This window comes from Accipiter gentilis, chromosome 16 (assembly GCF_929443795.1).
Source record: "Accipiter gentilis chromosome 16, bAccGen1.1, whole genome shotgun sequence".
Taxonomy (NCBI): domain Eukaryota; kingdom Metazoa; phylum Chordata; class Aves; order Accipitriformes; family Accipitridae; genus Astur; species Astur gentilis.
This window is the reverse complement of record NC_064895.1, coordinates 18,852,351-18,880,043: the sequence shown is the minus strand read 5'-3', so window position 1 is coordinate 18,880,043 and position 27,693 is coordinate 18,852,351. Positions and strand designations below refer to the sequence as shown.

General features: G+C 38.0%; 2 protein-coding genes across 6 annotated transcripts in view; one reads left to right on the top strand and one right to left on the bottom strand.

Moving 5' to 3' along the window:
- SMC6 (structural maintenance of chromosomes 6) overlaps positions 1-16,305 on the top strand; it is a 38,978-nt gene extending 22,673 nt beyond the window's left edge. Inside the window, exons 20-28 of the mRNA XM_049818599.1 lie at positions 484-564; positions 2,528-2,698; positions 4,392-4,529; positions 5,270-5,415; positions 6,103-6,228; positions 7,654-7,759; positions 9,077-9,229; positions 10,982-11,079; positions 12,405-16,305. Coding sequence (XP_049674556.1) covers positions 484-564; positions 2,528-2,698; positions 4,392-4,529; positions 5,270-5,415; positions 6,103-6,228; positions 7,654-7,759; positions 9,077-9,229; positions 10,982-11,079; positions 12,405-12,513 — 1,128 coding nt within the window. The 3' untranslated portion in view covers positions 12,514-16,305. The remainder of the gene's footprint in view (positions 1-483; positions 565-2,527; positions 2,699-4,391; positions 4,530-5,269; positions 5,416-6,102; positions 6,229-7,653; positions 7,760-9,076; positions 9,230-10,981; positions 11,080-12,404) is intronic.
- Positions 16,306-16,423: 118 nt separating this feature from the next.
- The window catches only part of VSNL1 (visinin like 1), a 92,530-nt gene continuing 81,260 nt past the window's right edge, over positions 16,424-27,693 (bottom strand). For all 5 annotated transcript variants that reach the window (XM_049818602.1, XM_049818600.1, XM_049818603.1 and 2 more), the window contains exons 3-4: positions 18,341-18,556; positions 16,424-17,398 (exon numbers count right to left, since the gene is read on the bottom strand). In XM_049818602.1, the coding sequence (XP_049674559.1) occupies positions 17,201-17,398; positions 18,341-18,556 (414 nt within the window). In that variant the 3' untranslated portion in view covers positions 16,424-17,200. The remainder of the gene's footprint in view (positions 17,399-18,340; positions 18,557-27,693) is intronic.

The window sequence follows — 27,693 nt, the reverse complement described above, 5'->3', positions numbered from 1 at the left end:
TTCTTAATCTTACTTTATTTATAAACCGTTTAACGACTACTAGTTTTCTTTGTTTTCCAGTACTTCTAGGTAATATATATATATTTGTGGTGGCCAGTGATGTTACAGTTAGGCAGCGTAAGGTAATACGTACTATATAAGGTTATATTCAGTAAATTACAAATAAGAAACAGTAAAAAACCTGGCATATGGACTTAAATTGCTGACAATAAATATTTGAAGGAAAAATAAAATATCTTATTCAATTGTCATGTTGAATGGAAATACAATAACAACTTAATTATTTAAAGTGCATGTAACTCTTAGAACAAGTAACATCTAAAAAAAATGATTCCATAGCTAAGTGGGAAGAGTTCTGTTTTTTGTAGGCACTAATGAAACTAAAAGATGAAATATCTTGCTTTCTGTGTTGAGTTAAACGAACAAGTGTGAACTTTTCTCTTTATATAGGCTTAATAATATTTATTTTCTTTTTCTTTTCAGATAAAAATAAGAAAAACAAATGCAGAAATAGCAGACGTTGAAAATATGGAAGAACACCAGTCAGTGGACATCCGTACATTAGTAAGAATAGGTTACCAACTTATGTCTAATAAGGATGTGAAATGTCTTTTAATGTTGGCAGTGTTTTGGAATAAGCAGATACTGTAGATTTTCAATTAGTGTAACAAGTTGGATAAATAGTGAAGAATGTAACACTTTATAGAATATCTACAATTATGGCAATGGCATTATCTTCGTTATTTTTTGTGAGTTTTTCTTCCTTTCCCCCCTTCTCCCCACTTTCTGCCCCCCCCTTCTCCCCTCCCCTTTTTCTCCCCCCCCCCTTCTCCCCTCATTCTTCCCTCTTTGGTTTTCCCCCCTGCTTTTCCAGTGTGGTTTTTTTGTTTGGTTTTTTTTTTTTTTCTTCTGCCCTTTTTCAAACCAATAGCACTGTCGCTTTATGGAAGGCAAGGTGCTGTAGTAAAGGGATATTCCATGCATTTTCTCTCCTCATTCTAGACCTGCAGTACTGTAAAACTCTGGTTAGGGAGAAGTGGTGCTGTAGGTTTGGAGGTCAGAAGTGGCATTATCAAAGCATATGTAAAGGCCACTCTGGAGCATAATTAATGTCAGCACTGCCACTCTGTCCTGAGCCCACTTTTTCTTGCTTTGCTGTCGCTTCACCATGCAGAAGCTTTAAAGTTCATATATTGCTCTAAGGAAGGATCATGGTAGTATGATGGTTACTTCAAAGTTCTTATTCTTACCCATGTGTTCTTAGAATGTGCATATAGTAGTTCAAGAACAGAAAAAATGCTTGATAAGCTGTTGTGATTTGTATATTGATGGCCATGAATTTCAACTGATACTCTGCAATAAGATAATGTGTAGATGGCCGAGATTTAAATTCTGAGAATCATGCTGATAGATGTTAATAATAATCCTGACTACAGTTGTTTCAGTTAAATTCCATTCCACTGTTTTCTCTGGGATCAACGAGAGGCTAAGCTGCTCAGATTTTTTTTTGTCACTTATGACGTTGTCACAAACTCACACTTTTTCAGTAGTCTGTCTTTCAGTGTGTGTGTGCGCACGCATGCATGTAAGTAAACATTTCAAAATTTACTCAAAAAGTAAGGGATTGGTACAGATTCTGTAAGCTCTTGTAGAGTTTCTCTTTTCCAGATAATCAAGTTCTGTTGGTTTAAAAAAAAGTATATTCTTTGTGCCTTTGGTGAGATGGAAAACTATTCTATTACCTTTCTGTAGCAGATTATCTTCCTGTTTAAAAATTATTGGACACTTGCTTTTTCAGCATCAACATTTTTACCGTTGCCTTCTGATTAATGGTCTTATGAAACTGGTAGATTTATAGATTTGCTTCTCCTTATTGCTTTCTGACCATTACTATGGATTAATTGCTATTCTTTCACTTGGTATTTGTCTTTCATTGCTACCTTTAATTTCACAATTGTTTGATTGTGAAAAGGAATCTTAGCAATACAAGGTCTCACGTATTTTTTTCCAGGTTTTGGAATATTTGTCTCTTCAAATCAGAAATTCTGTGTGATTATAATTTATTAGGAATGGTATAATTTCCTAGGGAACAGTGATGATCCACTTACTCTTTCTGTATTCCTTTGTATACTGGATGTATATACTCTGTCACAAATCTAGAGGGAAGTTACCTTGTTCTTTTGTTTAAAAAATTACTGTAGTAAAATATTAGCGTGGCTAAGTCTTCACAAAATTCTAGCCCCTCTATTCTTTTCATTACAACTCCCAGATAAAGTCCCCTTAATTTTCAGTCAAATAACTAAGAAATTCCACTTTTTATTTTGCAATTTGGTTTAGTGGTCTCCTACAAGATCTACCAGTCTCTTTTTTTGGGGTTGTTGGTGGCAACTACATTGAGTTGCTCGTGTTCTTATCACAGTATTGCATGTAATCTTGTACCCTGATAGTGATTATAAAATAAAAATCTTGTACAGTAATTTCCAAATGTATGTCTTTTATTATTCTTCATTTTAATATATTTTGACAGGAAGACGAAGCTGAAGAAAATAAGGGTAAGATGGAATCTGTAAAAAAAGACATGCAGCAACAAAGCAGAAAAATGGAAGAGCTGAAAAATACTCTCCAGTTAGCTGAAAAAAAGTTAGAAGAAATGAAAGAAAAAATTCATCAAGTAGAAGAAATTGCTGGTCCAATTAAGGTAACAATTTAATGTTGTATTTTTAATTTGTTCCCTTTGTGTGGCAAGAGGTTAAAAGGAGGCAGGAGAAAAGACGATGCTCCTTCCTGATGCATTTAAGGTCTACCTATGAAAATGGAAATGGAGGATGTCAAGAAATAAGCTTGGCGATATCTTGAAGGTGATGTTGATTGTTAAATGTAGTTGCTGTAGTGTTTTATGTTTTAAAGAGAGTTTGTTTACAGGTATTTTTAGTCATGGACTGAAAAGGAAGGAAAAATAGTTTCCTTGACTTTCCTTTTTAGTGCACCACATTTGTTGTTTTGGCTTATTTGTTTCTGATAAGGCCTGGCTAAGAGTGTTCATAACTCTTTGGTTTTCAAAATAGCATTTGAAGTTCTATATGAAATGGTTGTATTTCTATAAAGTTGCATAATCACAGAAGGTACTAACATAACTTTAATTATTCAAGACTACAGAAGACACCTGGAAATCATAGAGAAGTAGTAAGACTTAAGATAAATAGCAAAGTGGTGACATGCAAATTTAATATTGGCAAATGGAAGGCAATCTCATGTTGCCAAGAATAAATGGTTTGAAAATGGAAAACAGAAATAAGTCTAGCATGTTTACAGCATTGTAAACTTGTAAAGGATGGAATGAGGAAAAGCTTAGAAAGACCGCTATAGGAACCTCTTATATGCCTCACTTAAATTGCGTATTGCTATGTAGTCAGCCCAAATTAAAACAGCAAGAGCAAAGAAAAAGAGGAAGGAAACAGGTAAGGAAAAAACCTGATAAATATATTAGCTATAATGTATCTAATATGGAAATTCTAAAGATATGTTCTATTTAAAATGAAGAATCATGTAAGGAAAGAGAACAGATTGATTCAGAATTTTAGGACATTATTGCTCTTTATTAAGAGTACTAAACACAATAGAGGGCAACTCTTAAATTCCTGAAAGGATTTTAGATTAGACGTACTGGTACGTGTTCTACAGTTGTTTAATGAACTGTTGACGTATAGCATGTTGTGGCTTTAAGGCAGCATTAGAAAAAGGAAAGAGTATCCATTATTGGTGGTGGTGGTTGGTTTTCTTGTTCGTTGTTTTGTTTTTTTGAGGTGTGGTTGTTCTGTTGTTTTTGTTCGGAGTTTTCTTATTTTTTGCTTTTTAACATAAGCCATCTAGTTGACAGGGATGAGGAAGAAAATTGTCTTCTAATTTGTCATTCTTTATGTGTCTGCTTCTCTGGAAAGATATCACTTCAACTGTATAAACATGTAGTATAGAAGTTGTTATAGTCTACATCATAGGTATAGCAGGGCACTGAATTTTCACATAGAAATGCAGTTCTGGCTGATGTTACACAGGCATCAGAAGTTCTGGCTAGAATGTAGTGTAAAAAATAAGTTTATTTTTTGAAGGTTTAGGAGAAAGAATGGCTTTTTTCCAAAGATTAAAACATCGCCTCAAGATACAATTTGTAGAAACATTACAAGCATGTATTATGTCCTTGTCAGAATTGAGTGTAGGCTTTCTGGTAAGTTGCTGTTAAAGTTCCTGGACTTCAGAAGGAGTAGTCTTACTGAAAGCACAATAAATTAGGCAGTGTTAAAAACAACATAATTACCTGTATTAAGTCAGTAAACATTAGAGAGATGCTTAGGAATCTACCCCAAACAGCTCACACCCTGATTTATTCCAAACAGGATGAATTAAACCAAGCTGACTCAGAAGTGGAAAACAGTAAACGCTGTTTGCAGCACTATGAAGACAAACGGAAAGAACACTTGGCTTGCATAAAAAGACATAAAGAATTACTAGCTGCTAAAGAAAAAGAATTAGAGGTAGGTGTGGGTTTTTTTTCTTTATTGAAGTCAAATGTTCATGATCCTTCTAATATTTAATAATAAATGATTCTACTTGTGCAACATACAGACCATATTAATATTCAGCTATACTGATTATTCTCTCAGCTGTGTCTGAAGCTGACTATCTAAATCAAGTAAAACTAATTTTGTATAAATGAATCTTTTTGTCTGGCAGAGCACCATTTCTGTCTTGACAGATAAGTTGGGGGTTATCCACCTAGGACTATTCTATATTTTGCAATGAAAAGATTATAATGACTTAACATTAAAATCTGTGTTTTAAGTTAAATTGAATAATACCGGTTTGGTTTTTTGAATGCTAGGTTTTTCCTTGTACAGACCTCATACCTGATCTTTTGAAGACTTAACCTAATCAAGCTTTACTAACCATGAAATCACATCCGCAAAGCCTTTTGGAAGACTGTCCTGTTTAAATATGGTGAATTTGGTTCCTTATTTATCTGTATTAGCTAAATAACTGTGAACTTATTAAAGATCTCAGAATGATACAGTTCGTAGGTAGGTAGTTATTTCAGTGCTGTAAATGTTGTTAGTAAAATTGTTAATAACTAGGTTTGCTGTAATAAGTACACAAAGAACGATACAAAAACATTGTTCTTGCTTGGAGACCTTGTTTTTCCATACCACAAATTATTTATTGTAAAGACTAAACAGATTTTTTTTTAAATGTAACAAAGTTTTAAACATTACTTTAGGAAAAAACAGCACAAGCTAGGCAAATCTACTCAGAGCGCATGGAGGTCAGCAGAACTGTTAAGAGTCTTGATGCAGAAATGAATCGCTTAAGAGAGAGGATAAATTCAGAAAATCTTCGCCATGGAAACAGAGAAGAAATAGTACAGTAAGTCATCTTTTAATGTCTAAAGCAGTTTAAGATGGAAAAGATAGGAGAAAGAAGAGTTTTCTTATTGACTCACAATGCATTATACATGTTTTTAGTACTTAAACCATGTACAAAGGTATGGAAACATGCTGTGCTGATTGCTTAGGTTATACAGGTTTAGGAGTGTCGAAATACCCTACAGTGATTTTAGACCATGACTGTACTATATATATGAAGTTACCAATAATCAGATACCCTCTTAATATTTAGAAGTATCCCAATTATGACTACATGGTGCGAACATAACTTGCCATTGTTCTGTGATGCAGTGAGCATTAAGCATACTTCTGGCTTGAATAACTAATGCAGAAGTTAAGCAACTATTTGAGGTTTTGACTGCCATGTATTTCAAGGAGTCGCACACCTTGGATATTCTTGAGCATGGAGAGCCCAGAGATTCATTCTCCTTGGTGTAAGAGTTTCCTTTCAAAAGAATTAAAAATAGAAGTAACATTGAATTTTCGACCACTTCTCATTTGTGAACAGTGCCTTACTTGACTCATCAAATGCTTTTAACTTTAACGTAGATCCTAACAAGGAAGTTTTTGAGTGTTTTGATTATTAAATTCATTTTCAGCATTTACAACAATAGCTTGGTTTTAATGTAATGCATGTTGATCCTAGACTTTCTGTTAATTAAAACAGGCAATTTCATGACGCAAAGGAAAGATATGAGGATGCAAACACTAAAGTAAAGCATTTAAAGAAGTTCATTAGGCTGCTGGAAGAAATAATGACTCAGAGATTCAAAATATATCGGCAATTCTTAAGGTGAGTTAACTTTACTGAATTTCAGGTTTCAGATAAACTAACGTAGATGTAAGTATGTGCTCACACTCCAAAGTGAAAATTATAGAGCAGACCTGTGAGAATGCGGTATCTTTAAGGTGGTATTTGCAGCAATCTTTTTAACCTAATCCTGCTCCCAGACCCAATACTGTTGTGCCGGACAGTTTAGAGGCAGTCTGGACTGACAGCTGGAAAAACATGATCAGTGGAGGCTGTATTTTGCTTCACACCAAAGGTCTCGACTGTGCTGACTTAATCCAAGGCAGTTCTGTTTTGGTGTTTCAGTGCTGGTTTTGGTCAGTAAAATACCAGCAATGTGCTAGCATTGAAATCATCTCAACCGTCACTCATTTTCGTTGAGTATAATTAGTGGTGCTGTGCTCACATAATTTTATTGTGGGCCAAACACTTTTTCTGTGCCCTGTGCTGAAAAAATTTCAAGATCTTTATTCAGGTTCTGCAGTTTGACAGTTGCTTCTCTCATGGAGTGTCCATACCAGGAGCGTACCCCTTCTTTCTTGCATCAGTCCCTTAGTATCCTACACCTATCAATGAAGATTTTTGTGGTGGCCTCCCTTCAAAAGGTCTGATGGTCTGTTTTCCAGTGCAGTTCTTTATCATTTATCACTTCCTCCAGCAGAAACTGAGGGATATCTGTGTTGGCTCTGCTTTTTGTACTTTTTGATCTGGGATTTGGACGTGGTGCCAGGATGATCCTGACAAATAGTAATGGTCAGGAGAATCCCAACTTTTGCAGGTGGAAGTATAGAAATAGTGGTGGGTGACATTTCCCAGCACAATCTGATGCTTGCCTTATGGTGCCCATGTGTCAAACTGAATCTTGTTCCTAGTGCCCAAATTTGAGTATGAATCCCGCTTTAAGTTGTATTAAAGAACAATAGTTCTTTCTTGAAGCAACCGTGATGTATTGTCTATTGAGGAATTATATGCTAGAATTGGAGGGGAAGGGGGTGTGGGGAGAAATTAATATTCAACACTTTAATTCCGGGAGTCTAGTGGAATCCGCGTAAGTTCTTTACTATCTGTACTATGCAGTCCTAATACTACATAGGAAAGAAGTGGAATGTGGTGATTTTCTTTTGAAGTTGTGGAAGAATTGTGTAAAAAAAGCTTCCAGTCTATTGAAACAGACTTCTAGAAAATACAAAGCCTGTACATTGGGATTTCTTACCTCGTTACTTTGTGTCAGTGATTCTCTCCAATATGTCCAGTATCGAATGTCACCTGCTCGAGAGCATAATTGATTTTGGAAAATGTTATTAATGGAGCAGTGCTTAATATTTAAGACTATGATGTAGAACTGTTGATGAAAATCTGTTGTAACTTTTTCATGTATTTTAAAACTCACTGACTTAATGTTTGTTTGCTTGATTTAACTGATGTAAGGCTCCTTTCTTTACGATGCAAACTCTACTTTGACAATTTGTTACGTCTTCGAGCCTGCTCTGGAAAAATACTTTTTGATCACAAGAATGAGACACTTTCAATAACAGTAAGTTATTTTATATTACTTCAATAATCATAATATGTAATGAATTTTTTTTTTTAATACCAGCTGCTAGAACATGCATTGCAAAGGATAGAATAAATTGTTCTCCCCTCCAAAATGTGGTGCTAAATTGTAGGATGTTGTTGAAAACAAGCAAGAATGAAAACCATATTGCCATCTTATATGGGCAGGTTGCTAGATGACATGGAATAAATTTGGACTGTCGTCCTATGCTAAGGATAGGAATTCATTAACAAGTCATCCTAGTCAGCCTTTCAAAATGACTCATTCCTATTTTACTGATAGGAAGTTTGCCTATATTTGTGTGATTGTATAATGGCTCTAGTTATTTAAACAACTTTTAATGGCTGAAAGCTTCAATATTATGTCTTTTCTCTGTATCTTTTGACATACCTCCCAAAAAGTTTTAGTCACGGAGGTAATTACTTTTGTTTCTGTGGGAGACTTCAGTTTTAGGAATTGAGGGCAAAAATGTGTAGTGACAACAAATACATGTTGACACCGTCTTAATTAAACAGATGAAGGATAGGTATCTGAAGAACTCCAACTCAGCCCATAAAATGTCAAGTTATTACCTGGCTTTATCAGAATACTTTTTTTTTTTTTTTTCTTTTTTTTTATAGCTGATGTTTCATTTTTCTCATGCAAGAGTTCTATATTTAGTCAAGGAAGGTAAATTGAAAAAAGAAAACAACCCCGCTCAAAAAAAAAAAAAAAACAACACCAAAAGACCCCACTCCAAAATAATTCTTTCTTTCCTGCTTAGCTTGTTAAAGCAAAGGTAATTAACAGGACAAGAAAATGCGTAAGTTTAATCTTAAAGGGGGAGTGCCACAAGGTGTCGTCATAATCAGTAGAACCAAAGGACTTCACAGTGTTTTATGTATTCTGGTAAAGAGACTGTTCCACCTTTAAACTCCTGCTGTAAATCAATTACCTGCTTTTCTATTGCAGCTGGTAACCATTGGATTTTACTGTAATAGAACTACACTGGTTGACATTTATTAAACATTGTTTAATAGCTATTAAAAATAGAGAACTGAATAAGAAAACACTGGCAGAGTCATTCAATTTGTTCAATGTATTTTACTGTGATGGAGAAAGTTGCAGTGATTTTAGAAAAGTGTTAAGTGGTTAGGAGCCATCCCATTCCATAATGGCAGTGGCAGTGAAGTGCATAAAATTGTTCTCAAGTGATCACTATCTGTTCATGTGTAATGTGTTTGCTGTTAAAATTATGATTCTGTTAGTAAGTCTCCATCTCAGGTTTAAAAATTGTTCTAATATTTTTATTTCAAGGTTCAGCCTCGAGAGGAAGACAAAGCTGCCCTTAATGACGTGAGGTCCTTATCAGGAGGTGAACGTTCCTTCTCAACAGTTTGTTTCATTCTTTCTCTGTGGTCCATTACTGAATCTCCTTTCAGATGCTTGGATGAATTTGATGTCTACATGGTATATTTAAACTTAAACTATATTTGCCATTCTGATTTGTATAAATTAGTGAAATAGTTGGGTTGTTTTATGTATTTGGTTAGCTTTTTAAACGCTATAGTTAACTGTAAATAATAAATAATAAAAAAACCCAGACCCCAAATCCCCCAAACCAAAACTTGTTAGGGATCTTGTTCACTTTGCGTAGTGACTTTTGAAGCTTATTCTGTTTCTGAAGTTGGTATCCGGAGCTATGAGCATCTCTGTTACTTTACGTGCTTAAACCTTAGTTCAGCACAAAAATCATAAAATACAACTTCTTAATAGTTCCCCAAGCAGTCGTTACTGTGTTTGTCACAGGTTGCCTCTGCATATTGCTCTGACAGTTCTGGGCTTAGCACGTGCTTTGGCTTCTACCAATTTGAGATCTCTCTGGGTTGTGGGGTTTGGGTTTGTTTTTTTTTCAGAGCAAGTGTCACAACTGAGTTCACTGTTGCTACTTGGAAATTTGTTTTATACTTCACCTAGTAGCATCTTTCCAAGATGCTGAAATGCAGAATAATGGACAGTAAATACTAATGTCAGCTAAAACTGATAAACCTTATCTTTGTGTATAGCTTCCCCGGATAGGCGATTAACCAATTCTTTTATATATTTTTATTTCCTCCTTATTAACATGCAGTATGGTATGGTTTGAGAAAACAATTAGTTTTTTGTCTCGGAGACAAAGAGTTGATACTGGATTGTTTCATTTTGCCTTCAGTGTCCCTCTCCCATCAATGATTTATTTACTGGGAATCACAGACCTAGAGGGGAAAAAAGATAACATACTTTGTATATAAAGAATTTAAAAAAAGGAAAGTATGTATCTAATGTGGTCAAGCAGTCATTTTTCAGCTGAGTTCCAAAGCTTAGGTCCTCTTTTACAAGTGAGTTGTGCAGAAGTTTATCCATCTATCCAGAAAAAGGTGGATACTCAGAACCATAGACCCTGCAGAAAACTTCTATGTCATCTATTCCATAAATAATTCCACACAATTTCTTTCTACTGCTGAGCCAGCAAGTGCAACCTTACCGTCTCCACGTTCCATAGTTACTTTTGGTGTAATCCTCGAGACCCACCACAAGAGGACTCCATCAGCATATACCAAGGGAGATACCTAGTTTCATGTGTGACAATGTATGGAGGCAGAGCTTTGTTTAAACCCTGCTAATAATGACTTCCCATTACACTTCTTTTTCAGTAAGCCTAAGGTTGTGTTCAAAATAGTAATAATAACAATAATAATCATAATAAAAACAAGCTACATAATATCTTAGGTTTCATGCAGCCATTAAATCCTTCCAGGTATCTTGAGGCAGGATTTTCTAGGAAACATTATTCTACTAAAATACAGTTCATCTCAGCATACCAGTAATGTAAGAAGTACTACGTGAATATCAAAGCTGATAGAAAAAAATTGTGAGTAGGAGTGTGTGATTGTTCTGATAGAAGCTTTCTATTGTCCATGTATACCAAAAAGTAGAGTTTAAGAATTTCCCAGACTATAATTTGTAGCTTTTAGAATTTAACCTTGATGTTTCTCCAGCTTAGTTTTTATTAGTTTTCTTTAGCTAAGCTTTACTGTGTATGAATGAATTCCAATAGGTTTTTCTATTCTATTAAGATATTTTCTAATGAATTTATTCTTAAGCATTTGTCCTAACTTGTGCAATAATTGACTAGTGAGGTACTCAGTCAGTACCAATGCCTGATAAATCTTTTGTCTTTAGGATATGGTTAACAGAAGAATTGCGATGGATATGATTCTTAAGGTGGCTGACTCTCAGCATCATCGACAGTTCATTTTGCTCACCCCACAACGCATGAGGTAATATTGTTGTGTTGTATTTCCTGGTACAAGAATTACAAGGAAGTTCTATTGCAAGGAGTATAACTTGAAAAAAGTAAATGTGAGAGAAATTTTGCTGTTCGTAGCATTAGAATGTCAACAATTAAGTAGTTAATTGCTGATGGTTCTGGGAATTTAATAGGTTTTTCACTCTTCCTTACGTAATGTCTCTTAATATGGTGGTTCAGTGGGACTTGAATCAGTTTATCATAAGTAGAACAGTTTTTTGAAATGTTTTATTGTGTAGAGTAGGCTCCTGGTAGCTTTTAGCCCTGTATCTTCCTCTCCCCTCCCAAAATTAACAGACAACTTTGTGTTTTTTCCATTTTTCCTATTAATACTACAGTACTTTCAAGATGTTTGTCATTTGAGTTGGTTTTTATTTTTTAATATTGCCGATCTAGAAACTGATAACTTAGTCCTTGTTTTCCTTTTTTGATCTAGTAGCCCAAAATTCTTTAAAAACCTGTCTACAAGTCCCTGGTAAAGCCATGCCTGGTTTAAGGGGACAGTCACTGTCTAACCTTCTGTAGCCAACTCGTCTCTCTAATTAGCCAAATGTAATCAGTGAAGCCTGCTGAGGACAATTAAGCAGTCTTCAAAATGAAGTTTTTGAATTGTCTTAATTGTCTTCCCTTACTAAAATCTATAAAAAGTAGAATAGTGGTATTCTGTTGTTGTTTAAGTAAAAATGCTTTGTGGGGAATTTCTGAAACCATATTCAATAAACATATAGGAATTTTCTGTATGGTTACTGATTAAAAACTGAATAATTCAAGTGCAGCTTGGTTTTATTATATTTTGTTACATGTTGCATGTTCAGCAAACACTTAATTTAACAAAAGTACAGAGGCACCTACAGAAAAAATACCTTTAGGATAATTGGTGGAGAAGCCTGTATAAATGTATGTTTAGTAATTTCGCTCATTCTTCATATGATGTGAGTGATTATACATGTATAAAGTGTGTGCCACTTGAGGATCTGTAAGGCAAATATGAACTGTATTTGATCATTATTTCATTTAGAGTTTCTCTTAAAAGTACCTTTTCTATAATTAAGGTAGTCTAATCGTTAGAAATTACATGATTGAAATAGTTGTGTTTACCTCAAGCTGTTAGTGAAGTCTGGCTCCAGTATCAATTCAGTGAAGCCAGGACTTCACCCCATGTTACTGTTTCTTAAAACTGTCGAAGAAAAAAGAGGGAGTTACTTAAAGGGAAATATATAATGGAAAGAATCAAATGAAAATACTAAAATTTGTGGAGAAGAAACACTGTGTAAATGTTGCATACTTTATGTTTAGTTCTCTGCCTACGAGTCCCCGTATTCGAATTCTCCGAATGCAAGACCCGGAAAGAGGCCAAAGAACGTTGAATTTCCAAAATAGGAATGACAAAGAGGAAGATCAATAAGTATTTCTGTGTATGAATATGGCATACTATTGAGGATAAATGTGTAATGATGTGTGTAAAGTTATTACTTCCTGATGCTGGATAAGGGGATCTTTTGTTAGATACTGTCAGGAAAAGAAGAGGTTCTCGTATTTTTATTTTTTAGGATCTTTTGTTAGATACTGTCAGGAAAAGAAGAGGTTCTCGTATTTTTATTTTTTAAGAGTTACTGGATGTGTACAGACCAAGAATAAACAGTTTTGATGATGAGAAAACCCTGAATGTTCAGTTGATATTTTTAACTAGTACAATTTTTTAATCAGTTGTTCTGTTTTTTTTCTTCTGGAAAAGATGAAATATATTTTGTATAATTATGGAATAATATTTTAATAAACAGTGAGAACTGATACTTGTGGTAATGTTTTAGTGTCTCTACACAGTTAAACTTTGCATTAAGTTAAAAATGTTGGTTTCCTCCTAGCTCTGCTTTATTTCTTAAACATGTGCTAATTAATACATGGAAAACGTGTTTCATTTTTTTCCAGTGGAACCATAGCAGCTGAACATGAGAAACTATCAGTACTTACAGTGTATAGTTTCATAATTAGAGAAGTGAAAAATTTATTTGCAGTGTATTCTCTGGGCAGGAAAAAAATGCTTTTATTTCTTCGTAAAGGGTTTATGGGGAAGAGTTTGAGATTCTTTGGACACAAGCTTATACAACCTAGCAAATTGTGGCTTTATAAACTCATATTCTTATTTCCAATAAACTAAGTTCTTGCACAGTCTGAGTCTGCAGGTATAGACTAAATCTATAGACACTCATTATATTATAAAAAACTGAAGTGACTGAAGTCCTTCCAATATAGAGGAATGAAGTAGAATAAGAATTTTGGGAAATAATACAGTAACTTTTTTACAGCACTGTAGGCCTGCATTTTGTTGGGTGTCCTGTCCCCCCCTCCCCTGGGACTATACTAGAGCAGTTAAAATAAAATAAACTTGCTTTATTTAAATAATGCAAGTATTTACTGGGGATAAGAGGGAGAAAGAACCAGATTTTTCAAACTGCCCCAAATTAACTTTTCTTTTCTGTTCTCCTTTCTCCAGGAACTTGAAATTGTTGGGAGCTCTTCAAAAACAATCACTTTTTAGAGTTCAGAGATTAGACGTACCTTTTGGTTTTTAATGTTATGGGGATACAAGCCATTGAGACTATTCAGAGCACAGTTCTGCAGTTTCTACAGTTATTTACTGAATAGCAATTCCTCAATAAAACCTCATTGCAGTGTAAGTTTTAACTCGACTTTGTAGCTGAATTTGTTTTAGCCGCTGCACGGTATTTTGTATTTAATGTTTAGTTTTTACACAAACATGTATTAAACTTGTAGGTATCTCTAAAATATGGGAGCTGGATAAGAATTGAAGGAAATACACTGAGAAAGCTCACTGCAGTTCTAGTGCATTCTAACTGCAGGAATTAAGTCTAGTGATCTTTTGAAGGCTTCAGATGTTTACTTCTGAAAGCCCAAGATAATGGGCCAGCAGACTCCTAGCAGCCTTGAGGAGGTTACTGACAAAACAGGATCAGGCTTTTTGCTGAAGTGTGTGGCAGAAGAGACAGACAGCAATCATAAATTGAAGTGGGGAGGTTCTGGCTGGATAAACTGGTGAGAGGGATTGCTCATGATGAAGGTAGGAGGCATTTGAGCATGTTGTCCTAACAGGCTATGGAATCTCCATCCTCGGAGGCTTTCAGGGTCTGGCTAGACTGCTGCGTCTCCTTCAAGCAGGGAGTTGGACAAGAGACCCCTGAAGGTTCCTACCAAACTAAACAATTCCATAATACTGTGATTTGATGGAGCATAAAAGATACTTACAATTTCAGGATTATGTGAAAATACTGGAGCTGGGGCAGGGGGGGAGGGGGGTGTGTCATACAAAGTGCCTGCTTGGCAAAAGTTGTCTGGAACACAAGTCTGGTTTGTTTGTATTGGGAGTCCTCAATACTATTATGTGATCATGAACCATGTGTTTAGTTTGACTCAATTTTATGATGAAACTAGAATGCTTCAGACCCTTTTACAATACGAAATGATAGAATGGCATAGCATTATTTCCTCCTGATTTTCTTCTTCATCCAAAAAATAAAGCAAGAGTGCAGAGGCAGGAGAGCAAGCATTTATCTTCATTAGTAGTTTTATAATGAGTTATGTGGAGAAAAGAGCTTAAGGAAAATTACCACATTCCTACTGAGCTAACACTTCAGCTTTCTCCCAAGTTTTCTATAGACTTACTTGAAATATTGGAGCAGTTGGCAACAATTCTGGTCTTTGGTTCAAATCAATAGATTGTATTTATTCTGATGTTGCACTGTACTTGATTAAAATGTGTGCCTGACTGTATAATTATTATAAACAACTGTTTTCATGGTAGATGATTAGTTCTGAATAAACAATTACTGAAGAACTTGCTTGGATGCACTTATTTTTGCAGTGATCCTACTAAGGTCTCAAAACTATCTTATTCTTGGTACTTTAAATACTGAGTTTACTATACCAGCTACCTAGAGAGAGAATTGCAGTGCTGATGTTACATTTTCTGACTGTTTGTATTGTTGGCCATTTTGGATGGCTATGCATTGCTCAACACTGCATTAAAGTAAATGGAGCCTGTCCAGCTACATAAATCTGAGGTGCAGAGAAATGTAGAATGAGGTGCTGCTTCTCTAATAAGTATATGTAAACCAGAGAGGCATAAATTCCCAGGAATATTCAACATCCTCTCTACAACTAGCAATTTAAGCCTAAGTGGAAACAATGGGCATATCATTCTCAGAAGTATGTAACATTTTTAGAATGTGTGTCTTTAAGTTACAGCCAAATGTACAAAGTATACCACTCTTTAGTTTGCTAAGACTATTACCTGTGTAGTCTAAGTAAAATTCTGGTATTAAAAAATGTAGTTGAAAGTTCTGCCTTTTGCTATTTGTTTGGAATATGAAGAAACTTATATATGAGAGGATGGCTGTGGTTGTGGCAACAATTGATTCTGTGTTCCCCCCACCATGTTAGTTAGCAAAATGTATAAAATTTTGTTGGGGTTTTTTCCCCCTCAAGTTTAAGATGAACTTCACTTTTTAAAGTTGAAAATACAGAGAATGATTTGGTTTGTGTCATGTTTTATTGTTTTGATTTTTAGCTATTAAGAGTACCGTCTCATTTCTTCATAAGGTAAAGAAGAAATATCAAACATGCAATTATAAGATGTTCAGACTATTTTTTTTTTTTTTTAATCCTGCAAGCAACCAACTGTTTAAAGCAACTGGGAAATGTAGTGTAGGAAAGATTTTCATCTGCAATTTCTAGTCTGCTAGTCCTTGATGCTTTCTTAGGCCTGTGCAGAACTTGTATTTGCCACAGTATAAACTTGATTGATGCACATAGAATTGAGGGGGAAGGTGGTTCTCTTCACTATCCCTTCTCAATCATCGTACTTTGATTAATTTATCAATAAGTACTCATTTTTAACAACATGCATGTTTATATTAAACCCGGGGTAGTTTATTGTCATATTGTAAGAGAAAAGACTCTTACGTAAGGAGGAGAAAACATTAGACCAGGTTTAGACCAAGCAAATAAACTATTTGACTTCCAGCTAGCTTGAAAAGCTGTGTAAGCACAGATCTAGTAGGTCTACTGTCAAATCTTAGAGGATAAACAGCTGCTCTGTGGGTAAACACAAGAACTACAACTTTTGGTTTCATACAAAATGACTCTTCTAGTGAGTTGAGTGCGTGCAAAGAAGTTTTCTTCATGCTTTCATAATGAAATATATATTTCTCAGTAGTACAGTGACAGATAAACAAAGAGATTGAACTTTTTTTTTTTTCCTATTACTGTGGCGAAGACATGAAATAAGAATTAGGGGAAAAGGTCAAATGTTATAAATTTATTTTGGGACATATATATTGCAACCTCTGTGGAAGCTTTGGAAAATTCAGGCAAAGATCAATACACTTCCAATAAAACCTTTAAACTTCCAATAAAACAATATTTTAAACATTATATATATATTTATATATATATTTTTTAATTAAAGGGATCATTTTAGCAGGATTTTTTTTTATACTGCATTCCTCTGACATAGCTCTTTCCAGATTGAAGGGATGCAAATGAGGTAAGAATTAAGGCAAACCTAAAAGGCATGCAAATGAAGTACATTTATATCCACTGACAATACAAGCACATGTGTGGATCAGACTTAAGAGCTGAGGAACTCTTCCCCTCTGTCTGTCCAGTACTACTTTACAGCAGAATGGTGACATGATTTATAATAAACAGTTAACATTACCATGGGAATTCAGTGTCACTAACATTACTCAGTCTAGGAGACACAGAGCTAGCATCAGTAAAACATGAACAATAAATAATATAATTCACTGCAGCACAGGACTGCTGCACAGGCTTCAGAGGAATAGGGTTGTTATGAAATGACATTGCACACATCACGTTGTGGCAGTTTATTTTTATAATATATACTTTTAAAATTCTTTAGCAAATGACATTCTCATGCACACAAGTGTTTCAAACACAAGAAGCAAGTCCATTTATAGGTAGTCCAAGCAAATTTTTGTGTGTGTGGAAATAGCTGCAAACTGAATGGAACATTAAACTTCTGTGCAGTCTATGACGCATTGTACACAAGCTCATTTTTGAATGTCACACTGCAGGAGTAATACAATGGAAGGATCACTCTTTGCAGCTTCTTTGAATTCATCCAGTGTGATCTGGTCATCTTTGTTCTTATCCATCTTACTGAAGATCTTGTCTACCCGTTGCTCAGGCGTCAGACCATCCTCATTCATTTTCATCATTATCACAGTGCCCACCATTTTGTAGATGGCCTTTGAAAAGAAACCAAATGGAAAATTCAGCATATGAATTAACCTGATTTTTTGATGTGATCAAATTCTGGAAAGACTTTCTAACAATAAAATGATTGCCGGTTTCCCTGAAAATTTTTGTTCTTTTTTTTTTTTTTCCTTCGAATCCTATGTCCATATACTTAAAACAAGGAAGAATATGTTTTACTTTCTTTAGATGTAGATTTTTCAGTGGTTGCATTTTACATTCTGGAATGAATTTTTTTGGCTTTCTGTTTCACAGTGCAAAACTGTTGTAACCTATTCTCTAGATCAACTGTTTATTTGGCTTTTAATCACTCCTTTGAAATATTTCACATAAGTTCTAAATAACCAGTTTTAGAAGTCATCGCCTTTTAATAGTTTTTTTATGTGTACATGTGAGCAAAATCTGGTATTTACTGTGGCGAGTAGCTAGCAGATTATGAGGGTGGTAAACTTTATCCTTCCTGTTACATGCTGCGGTCATCTTAAAGTCCATTTGTGAGAGCTCACGTAAAATAGTGTGGTATTATCCCTGTAAATTTCTGTAATCATCTAAAGTTAATTTCCAGTAAGGTTTCAGCTACTTGAGCTACAAACCACTAATTTCATGGGTGTCAAGTGATTTTGAGATGGGCTTTGTAAATCCTTTGCTGTCGTCTTATGGTTAATCTGTTCATCAGAAAAAAGAAATAAATTACCTCTGGGTATTTAAAAGCTGATACGCACATATGCACTCAGTAGTTCTCAAAGATTACATCTTTTAAAATGTTAGTGTGCTTGCAGCACTTAGGCATGAGTCAGTATATGACGAATGTATGTAATGTATGCTTTTAATGATACAGTACAACCTCCCGTGTGCTTAAAATCTAAAGGGTATGCGAACAAGTAAATTTTATTAATGTTCAGACATGTAATTTTTGAGTGTCATATTGATCTCACCTCTATAATTTCCAGCATTTCCACTCTTGTAATTTTACCATCACCATCCAAGTCATACATGTTGAAGGCCCAGTTTAGCTTTTGCTCAAAGCTGCCTCGTGAGGTGATGGACAGTGCACAAATGAACTCTCTGAAGTCAATGGTCCCATCTCCGTTTTTATCAAAGGTTCGGAAGGCATGCTGGGCAAACTTTGAAGCATCTCCATATGGAAAGAACTGCAAAATAAAGTGATAAATAGAACCATGGGCAATGTAAGGAAGCAAGCTCTGTACCTGCCTGCAAAATACTGAAGTGAGGCATTTATGAAGACTTGCTGGTGGGCTTTGTGTGAAACTGAAGATATGCGATACAAGCTTCTGTAACAGTTACAGTGTAATGATTATTAAAAACTTGTTTCTGCAAAAATCTGTTAGCTTACTGCAAACTATATTAGAAATATATTTAACGCTAAGTTAATGAGAAGAACCTTAAAATGAAGTTGGGTACAAATGGGAGATTGTATGTAATATTCTCTGACTATGAAATACAGCAACCAAGGTGCATTTTAACAGTATTTTTTCTGCCTGCAAATAACCAGCCCTTGACATGTTGCAACCAAGTAGATGTGTGGGCTTGTTATATAACTTCACTTATTTAAAAAAAAAAATAATCCACAGATAGCATAAAAAAAAGAAACATATGTTCTCTTCTGCCAGCCAACATTAATAGAACTATGTAAGATGAGAGCCGAGACTCAGTTAAACAATACAGAGCAACGCTTTTCATGTTTAATATCCATTATCTGCAAACACTGCAACTGACTGTAGCTTAATAAAATATTTTAAATGACCATAACATGTAGCTTTTCAGCTGGTATTTTTTCCTCTCAGGAAATGCATGATTTAAGACATTTGAGATAGTAGTAGTTCTTTCTGTGGCATTTGAGTCTTTCTCAGACACAAGAAAATATACCTCTAAAGAAAGGGAGTTTTAAACTAGCGCTGAAGTCCCAATGCAGTGCAGGGACTGTACACAAATGTTTGTGTCTATATTCCCAGCACAATTTCATGCAGATTGTCATGCTCCTAAAATATAAATGTGCATTACTCCCAATCTGAGAGCAATCTCATTTTGTGCTTTTTAAAATTCTGATTATTAGTAAGTAGTGCATTTAATAATGTAAGTTTGAAGGAAAGATTTCAGTGGGAGCTGAGGAAGCAGATCTGCATTTCACAATTTTCCATTTCCCTGGCCTGAGCTTTCGCTGCAGTCTGATGGTTGCTGTGGCCAGCTATGAAAGTTCTTGAACAATACACTCAGATTTCATGGGGGATTGTACTGGTTTTGTGTGGTGGGGTTTTGGTAGCAGGGAAGGGGCCGCAGGGCCGTCTCCTGTGAGAAGCTGCCAGAAGCTTCCCCGGCTCCGAGTCGGCCCCGCCGCTGGCCCAGGCCGAGCCCGTCAGTGACGGCGGTAGCGCCGCTGGGAGAGCAGAGTTAAGAGGGGAACCTGCAGTGAGTGAGGGGAGTGGGAGGGGAGAGGAACCCCTGTGCAGACCCCCAGGTCAGTGAGGAAGGAGGGGAGGAGGGGATGCCCCCGCAGCCCGTGGGGAGACCAGGCGGCAGGCTGTGTCCCCCAGCCATGGAGGGGAGCGGGGGAGCAGATGCCCACCTGCAGCCCGGGGAGAGAGGAGCCCACGCCGGAGCAGGGGGGTGGATGCCCCACAAGATGGCCGCCGCTCTGTGGGGAAGCCCGTGCTGGAGCAGGCCGTGACTGAAGGACTGCAGCCCCTGGGAAGGACCCCTTGACAGAGAAGTTCATGGAGGACTGTCTCCTGTGGGAGGGACCCCACGGTGGAGCAGGGGAGGAGTGAGGAGTCCTCCCCTGAGGAGGAAGGAGCGGCAGAGACAAGGTGTGAGGAACTGACCCCAACCCCCATACCCCGTCCTCCTGCGATGCTCAAGGGGAGGAGGGAGAGAAAATTGGGAGTGGAATTGTGCCAGGAAGGAGGGAGGAGTGGGGGGGAAGGTGTTCTAAGATTTGTTTTTACTTCTCCTTATCCTTATCTTGATTTGATTGGTAGTAAATTAAATTGATTTTGTTTTTTCTCCAAGTTGAGTCTGGTTTTTGCCCATGACCAAAAGCGGCGAGTGATCCCTCCCTGTCCGTGTCTCGACCCACGAGACTTTCATTGTATTTTTCTCCTCCCTGTCCCACCCACAGGGACGAGTGAGCAAACAGCCTTGTGGTGCTTTGTTGCCAGCCGGGCTTAAACTACAACAGGGCTTTTAGGGATCTGACAGCATATACAGAAATGGGCGCTACTAATTGTCTGACCAAATACAGATGTAGAACATGGCAAGCCTCTGCTGGTTTTCCCTTGAGGAGGCCAAATGACAATTTGGATACTGTGTCTTGCCCTAAAAATGCAAAACTTAGTGTGCAGCCAGCTGCTTGCACTATGTGGCCATGAGGGTCATGTCAGGAATGACTGCTGCATTGCCAAAGGGGTCCTAACCTGAAAGCTTCTTTTAAAATGTTTTCTCTGATTTCAACTTTTCAAACACAATTCTGGATAACCTTTGCATTGCTGAAGATGTACGATGATACAACTGCTTCTCTGGATCAGTGGCATTATAGTCAATGTAAAATCTTCGTCTTCACCTCAAAAGAGAGCAGGGTTCAATATTGTCCACCTCCATCCATTCAGAATATTGCCCTGTTGTGAATTACCCCCAAAGGGATGTAAATCACTGTAGTATCCCAGAAGGGATATCAAATACACCCATCTCACTTCCCAAGTATCTCTTTTGGAAGATATTTGAACATAGTCTGGAGTCATCGAGAGAGGGATGCTGTACCCAGTCCAGTGGTATTTTGTCCAGGTTAACATTTCTGTTCAAGTTGTGATTTTCTCATTTGTCTTTGTATGGGTCAGCATCCACCCACGGCTTCTACACCCCATCTCCAATAGCTGAAAGAGGCATGTGGTATTGTCTCTTCCTGAAAATGTAACCTAGGTGCCTGTACTCAGCCCAGCCCCTGTTTCTGTTCTGATAATCCAAACTGATGGAGCTGTAAATACCTCAAGGTACTATTGCAGCTCTTTCTGTACTTTCTATGTTTTGACCTTTAAAAATTTTAGGACTCCATTATGGTAAGCATGATTGGGCTTGTAAACACTTACAAAGATATATGGATTCTCTCTCTGATACAACTCAGGACTGCAGTGACTGCAGCTACCAGACCTTGCTGAATTGCTTTTCTAGTTCAAACCTCAACCTTTTGTCAAAGCAAACAGAGCTCCCTCTGCGGGAAGGCTCTTGGGGCTCACAGTCCTAAATTTGGCTGTGTCAGAACAAAGTTATGTGAATGTTATCCAAAACCTGAACATTATTTGCAGGTTATTGAAAATCCTGCTCACTGCTTCCTCTTCTTCATGATCTACCTGCCGCCCCCAACTTCTGTACCAACTGCAGATGTTAACATAGCTGATATTTAATTTTACGTGTGTGTACAGATAGATGTACACTTCTGCAGACCACTGGTGAGAAGTTAAGTGGTTCTTGTGCCCTGTAGCTCCACCAGGACTCCACTGCTGCCCCTTCTATTCTTGGGAGCTTGCTGGCTGTTCAAAGCTGAAAAGACAAATCTCTTGCTTTTTAAATCTATACTGATTACTGTCCTGTGACATATGTTACAAAACAAAATAGTTCAAAATTTTACAGTCTTCCAAGTGTTTCTGTTAAAAGCTGACTATTGCTGAGGATGCTGCCCATTCAGTATTTCTGTGACTCTGTCACTCCACAGTCTCTGTAACAGAAAGGCAAGCAGCTAGAGGGAAATGGGATTGTCCTTTTTGCTGTCCAGAGAACCAAAATACATTCAGGTGCTTTCTCCTGTGATCCAGATTGAGAAATGGAACAAATGTACTGTTGAGACCAAAGAGCTAAACTACAATGAAGAAGCTCACCTACAAGAATGGCTAAGAAGTGGCAGACACTGAAAAATACTCAAGAGCCCAAGAATGAAGCAAGGGATTAGGAGGGGCCAGTGACTGGAGATGCCAAAGACCATATCTAAATTATTCTCAGGAAAATATGAAAATATCATTCAGTGTCCCATTAGAGGAGCATAAGCAAGCTGTCACTACCTCTTCTGCCAGTCATACCATTAACCTCACGTAGCAGGGAGAAAAGAATCCTTCTAAATTTTTCATCACAGACAAGACAAATTTTTCTCTTCTGAGGTGAAGAAGATGGTAGCACTGCTCAGAGCTAAGCCTTGGCATTTACAGCCTAGTAAGGTGAACAAATGGAACAGATGCCTTTTTTTTTCTTTCTTTTTTTTTCTCCCTATTTGCCTCTCTCTAGGGAGCAAATGCAGTAAAAGGTCCTTTAGGGGCTGAAGGCACTCTTCTCCAGACTGTACCTGCTGATTTGTATTATTTTTAGCTCTGAATGACTAAAAAACATTGTCAAAACTTGTTTAAAAGCCTACTTGAAGACTTCCATTGGCCTGTTTTGAAATTATTCATAAATAAGAAATGGAGTAAAAGAAAACCAAAACAATTACAGAGCAAAACAAACCAGCTATGGTAAAATATTATTTGACTACTAAAACACAGTGAGGCCTTAGCAAGGTGTAAAAGCACAGACTTAACTACTTTAAGACTAGTCTGAGCCAAGTGGCAATGGAAGACGGGGATCTCTGGAAGACAAACACCCATTTTGGGCAGGGGGAATATGAGGAGGGTGGTTTAGTCCACGCTATATGGCACTCTGGCATGAGCTCAGTGAATGCCTCAGAAACAAAGAAATGCAATTGGGATTTTCAGAGGCTACAGCCACTGGGCAAGTCAGTGCCTTTACCCTCCTCTGCAAACCCTTGTCCAGGTGATCAATCTACATATGAAACAACTAGTTCCCTTCTACTGCAATGGTACCACTGAAAAGTGCCCTCTACACACCAGCATTGTCTCCTGCTTTACCCTTTTCATCCAAAAATCAAGACAAACCTGGGCTTTTTACATCAGTCAGCTCCACGGGTGACCAAACAGTGGTCATTGCTTTGTTTCTGCTTCTCTAGTCTCATCTCATGCTTGGCCTGTGTGTTTTCTGAAAGGTCAACATGCTGGTGTGTGAAGAAAGTGTTATCTCTATAGACAACTACAAATTAGGAAAGGAAAAAGGAAGAGAAAAAAAATAATCCCTCTTATTCTGCTTCTGAATTTTGGAGGAGAAGATTGTCTTGAAGATTCTTAGCTCCCAGAGTGTTTCTGGACACCTTTCTGGTATATGGGGGTGCTTTCAAAGGGTCCTGGAATTACAGTATCCAGCAAACAGCATCTATAAATTGTAAGTAACTTAAGGCTTGGGGAAACTGATCAAATACCTAGAAATATTTATCTGCTTGCCTGCAGATGCTTTAGCATCTTTGAAGTGATTCTGTTCACAGACAACTCTGTGACCAACTCTATTCAGATCAACTTTGGGAGTTACTGAAAAAGCATAAAGCATATGCTAAAGCATATGGCTAAAGCTTTAGCATATGGCTAAAACATAAAGAAAAAAATGAAACCAAAAGCAATACACTTCCCCAAATTCCCCAGTGATGGGGGGTCCGAAAAAAAAGGGTCTCTCCTTCATTGGTAGGGTGGGGTGGAGCAAACCTATAGACTGGCCTGAGCAGTGCTCTGTTTTTCATGCAATGTGTTACCATGTTTGAGATGCATTTCTATTAAAAGGGAAATTCTGCTATAAAATGGAGAAAACCAGCATTAGAGTAGTGTACAGAAAGCTGAACACACTGCCTACACATGCCCAGGTGATGACTCTGTCACTGATGTAAGGTCACAGCTTCCAGCACCAAGATGGGAGCTGGAGGGCAGAACAGGAGGTCGTACAGGGCTTCTGTAACCCAGGCTTGGAGAAGATGGAAGAAGCAGCAGCCGATTGCCCCAGGAGATGAGACGCCCCATTCAGGGCTCAGCACTGTCACGCTCTGCCGAGGGCTGAAGCAACAAAGAGGGACGAGCTGGGCACAGCCAGTGCAAGGAGCGGCACGAGCATCGTCGGGGGACAGCATGTGGAAACAAGCCTAGCAGTTGGCTTCCATGGGAAAAACCTTATACAATTGATGCTGTTACACTTTAGGAAGGAGTCACTTACCCTTTTTATCTACTTTGTTAGGATTTTCTTTCCTCTCTTTAATAAGTTTGCTGGGTACCCAGTTCACCTTTGTAAGTGGAGAACACAAGCATTTTGAGAATCAGAAAGTTTGGCTGCTGGTAGAAGCTCAGATGGGTATTTTTTATAGCAAACCTCTTAAATTTGAACCCAGGTGCTGATAGCTGCTGGTCAAGCCCCATCTTACAGATCATCAGAAGTGAGATCACTAGGGGTGGGGGAATGCCTGTGATGACGGGGGAGCAGATTGCTGCTCACTAACTTTTCAAAAGGACAAAGCTCTGAGTTCCTCTTGCCAGCAGTACAAACACAGGAGTCGAGCAGACAAGAAAAAAAAGATTACTTTTTAATTCTCTCCTTTAGAAAAAATAATTGTAACTTTCTATAACATACTGTACTCTTGCACCTCACGTGTTAAGGCATGAGAAGGGGAAGACATGTACAGGCTGCAACCGTTGGGACCTGTCGGGAAGGTTGTGCTGCTCTGGCACCAGGGCGACCTGCAGGGCTGCAGCCTGTGCCTGCCAGCACCTCTTTGTACAAAACTGAAAACTAATGTAACGAGCACAACCACGGCAGCACACAAAGACACAGCCAGTACATCTGTCCTTCTTCTGGAAGAGATTTCACTGCCCTGGAAATACACAGCTCAAGGGCAGATCAGGACAGATATACCTTTAAAATAAATAAAGACACATTTTCAAGACTTCTTGAGGATATGTGGATTAAGAATGGATAAGACGCAATGTGCCCCTCTTATTCATCTTATGTCTCACCCTTATTCTCTGGATTAATCCCAGTGAAATGAATGTAAAATGTTGCGAGCTGCCTCCATGCCCAGTGCTGGAGCGGAGAGGGCTGGCAGAGAGCATCCCGCCAAGGCTAGTGGGGACTGATGGGGAGGGACCAGTGGGACAGGGCAAGGCTGAGCAGGATGGGGCTGTGAGCAGGAATGCCTGCGGGTGTGAGAGCCACAGCATCACCCTGGATCGGTGCCGAACATCGCTCTTGGTCAATGGAGTGAGGCTTCTCCAAAGAGCTACCTGAAGCAGCCAAATTAGGTGTCAGAGACTTCTCCCTTGACTGGCTGTAGGGGGAGCAGAGGCATCATTAAGCTTAAATTGTTTTTTATTGCAAAGTAAGTCTTCACAGTCCTAAGCAGGGAGACTTCTAGTCCTTGTAATTCTCAGACTAGGCGTCTTCCCAGCTATCTTCTACATACATTTGGCTGAATGAGTGTTTTCAGTCCTTGCCTACAAAACAGGCTTTCCAAAATCACAGCAGTGGGGTGATGCAACATTCTTTCCCTGCTGATGTGGAAACCCCACTCTTGCTTCCCTCCCCTATCTGAGACAAGCCAAACAGGCAGCTCAGGAGAAAGCACCAGCTACAGCATAGAATGGACCAGGGAACTGTGAGTTCCCAAACTGGGAACAGCTTGTGTGAACTAATATTAAAGGGATCAGAAAGAGAGCAAACTTTTTTAACAAATTGGTGGTTGAGGAACTGCTTTAGGAGGCAGAAGATTCGGATTCTAGTATTTCCCCCACTAAATATACCTAAAAATCTACTTTAACTCAGGTGATTTTCACAATTCTCCTTTCACTTCATCTGCATCTTAACCTCTGATACTTAGCAGAATATATGTTATTAGCAGCATGGGCCAATGCAAACGATCCAATTACTTCAATAGGTTTTGAATTGGCCCTATGATCATGCTAAATCTGAAAGCATTTCCTTACCACTTTCTAGATCTGTCAAAGGTTTTCCCTGAGTTACTATTCATTGGATGAGATCTTTAATGAACTGAAACACATCCAAATGTTGTTATGCAAGTCCAGACCTCCAAGGGCAAACCCACAAAGGGACACAGGCAGTGAAGGGTACTGAGCAATCACCTCCATAGTCTTCCATCACTCTAAGGTGTCCAAATGTTTTAGCTGTGGATCTCCAAGGGCTTTTCTCACACAACTCTTCTGTCTAGACTTTGGAGATCCTGTTCCCAGAGGCAATTAACCACATCTTACTGTGCTGAAGTCCTTCTGTGGTTCCTATCCCCAACTGCCCTTTAAATGAAAAGCATTTAGATGCTTTTAGATAACCACTGAGGATTTCAGTCTCAGAGCTCTCCAAGGCAGAAGTTTACTGCAGAGACATCACAGGCAATGAATGAGCACCTAAGAATTTGGCTCCACAGAAGCAGAAGTAATTTCAGCAGCTATGCATGCTTCTATTAACAATTTAATCAAACATTAAGGGATTTGGATCCCAGAGATACGGATGTTCCTGTCCTGTTCCCAGCTCTCAGCCACAGAGTAGCAGCACATCAGCACAGAAAGACGCATCACATGCCTCTGAAAGGTCTGGGGCTGTCCTGTTCATATGCATCAAAAATGAAGTGAGGGTTACAACAATTTAATTTCATTACTGAAAATCCAGGCGGTGGAATTGGATGATGTTTCTGCACTGTGCTAGAGATGGGATGCTCTAACAGAACCAGAATTGTGGTACAGATGGGGACCCTCTTGTCACACTTCTCCTTATCCTCTGTTCCTCCCCACCCTGCATTATCACTCTGTTATGCAGAGAAATTCTAGGAGCGGTCTATAAGCTCTCACAATAGCGCACCCCCAGCTACAGCACTGATGCCCCTGATCATCTTGTGAGCTGAAGCAAGTGCTGCACTAATGGGGCTGATGGGGATCCCTTCTGCTCCACCAGAGGTGCAACCAGAGGAAAATGGGCAGGTTGGTTGTGTCTTGTGGGTTAAGGATGCATGTAAAACTGCCTGGAATAGCAGCAGGGTTTTGTGGAATACATTTCTAAGCTGAGGGCCTTGCTCAACCACATCTTGTATATATTACCAGGCTAGTTAGCTTAAAAATTTCTTTTGCTTAGCTATTTTTAATTTGCAGATGAAGCCGGAAAAAGCAAACATAGCCCTAACAAACTCTGTTCATGGTTTGTGAACTGTATTTCCTCTGCCTTCCAAAATACAAATAAATGGATAAAAATGGCACTGCTGTGTCAGAGTGATATTTAGCCTGCCCATGTGTAGGACTGCAGCTTCTGCTGATGGAATACGCAATAAAGCAACTGCATTGATGTATTTTTTTCTTTAGCATGTTAATACAGCTACACTGTTTCAGAAGTCAGATTCATTTTGTGTTCCTCCTACAGCTGCCTT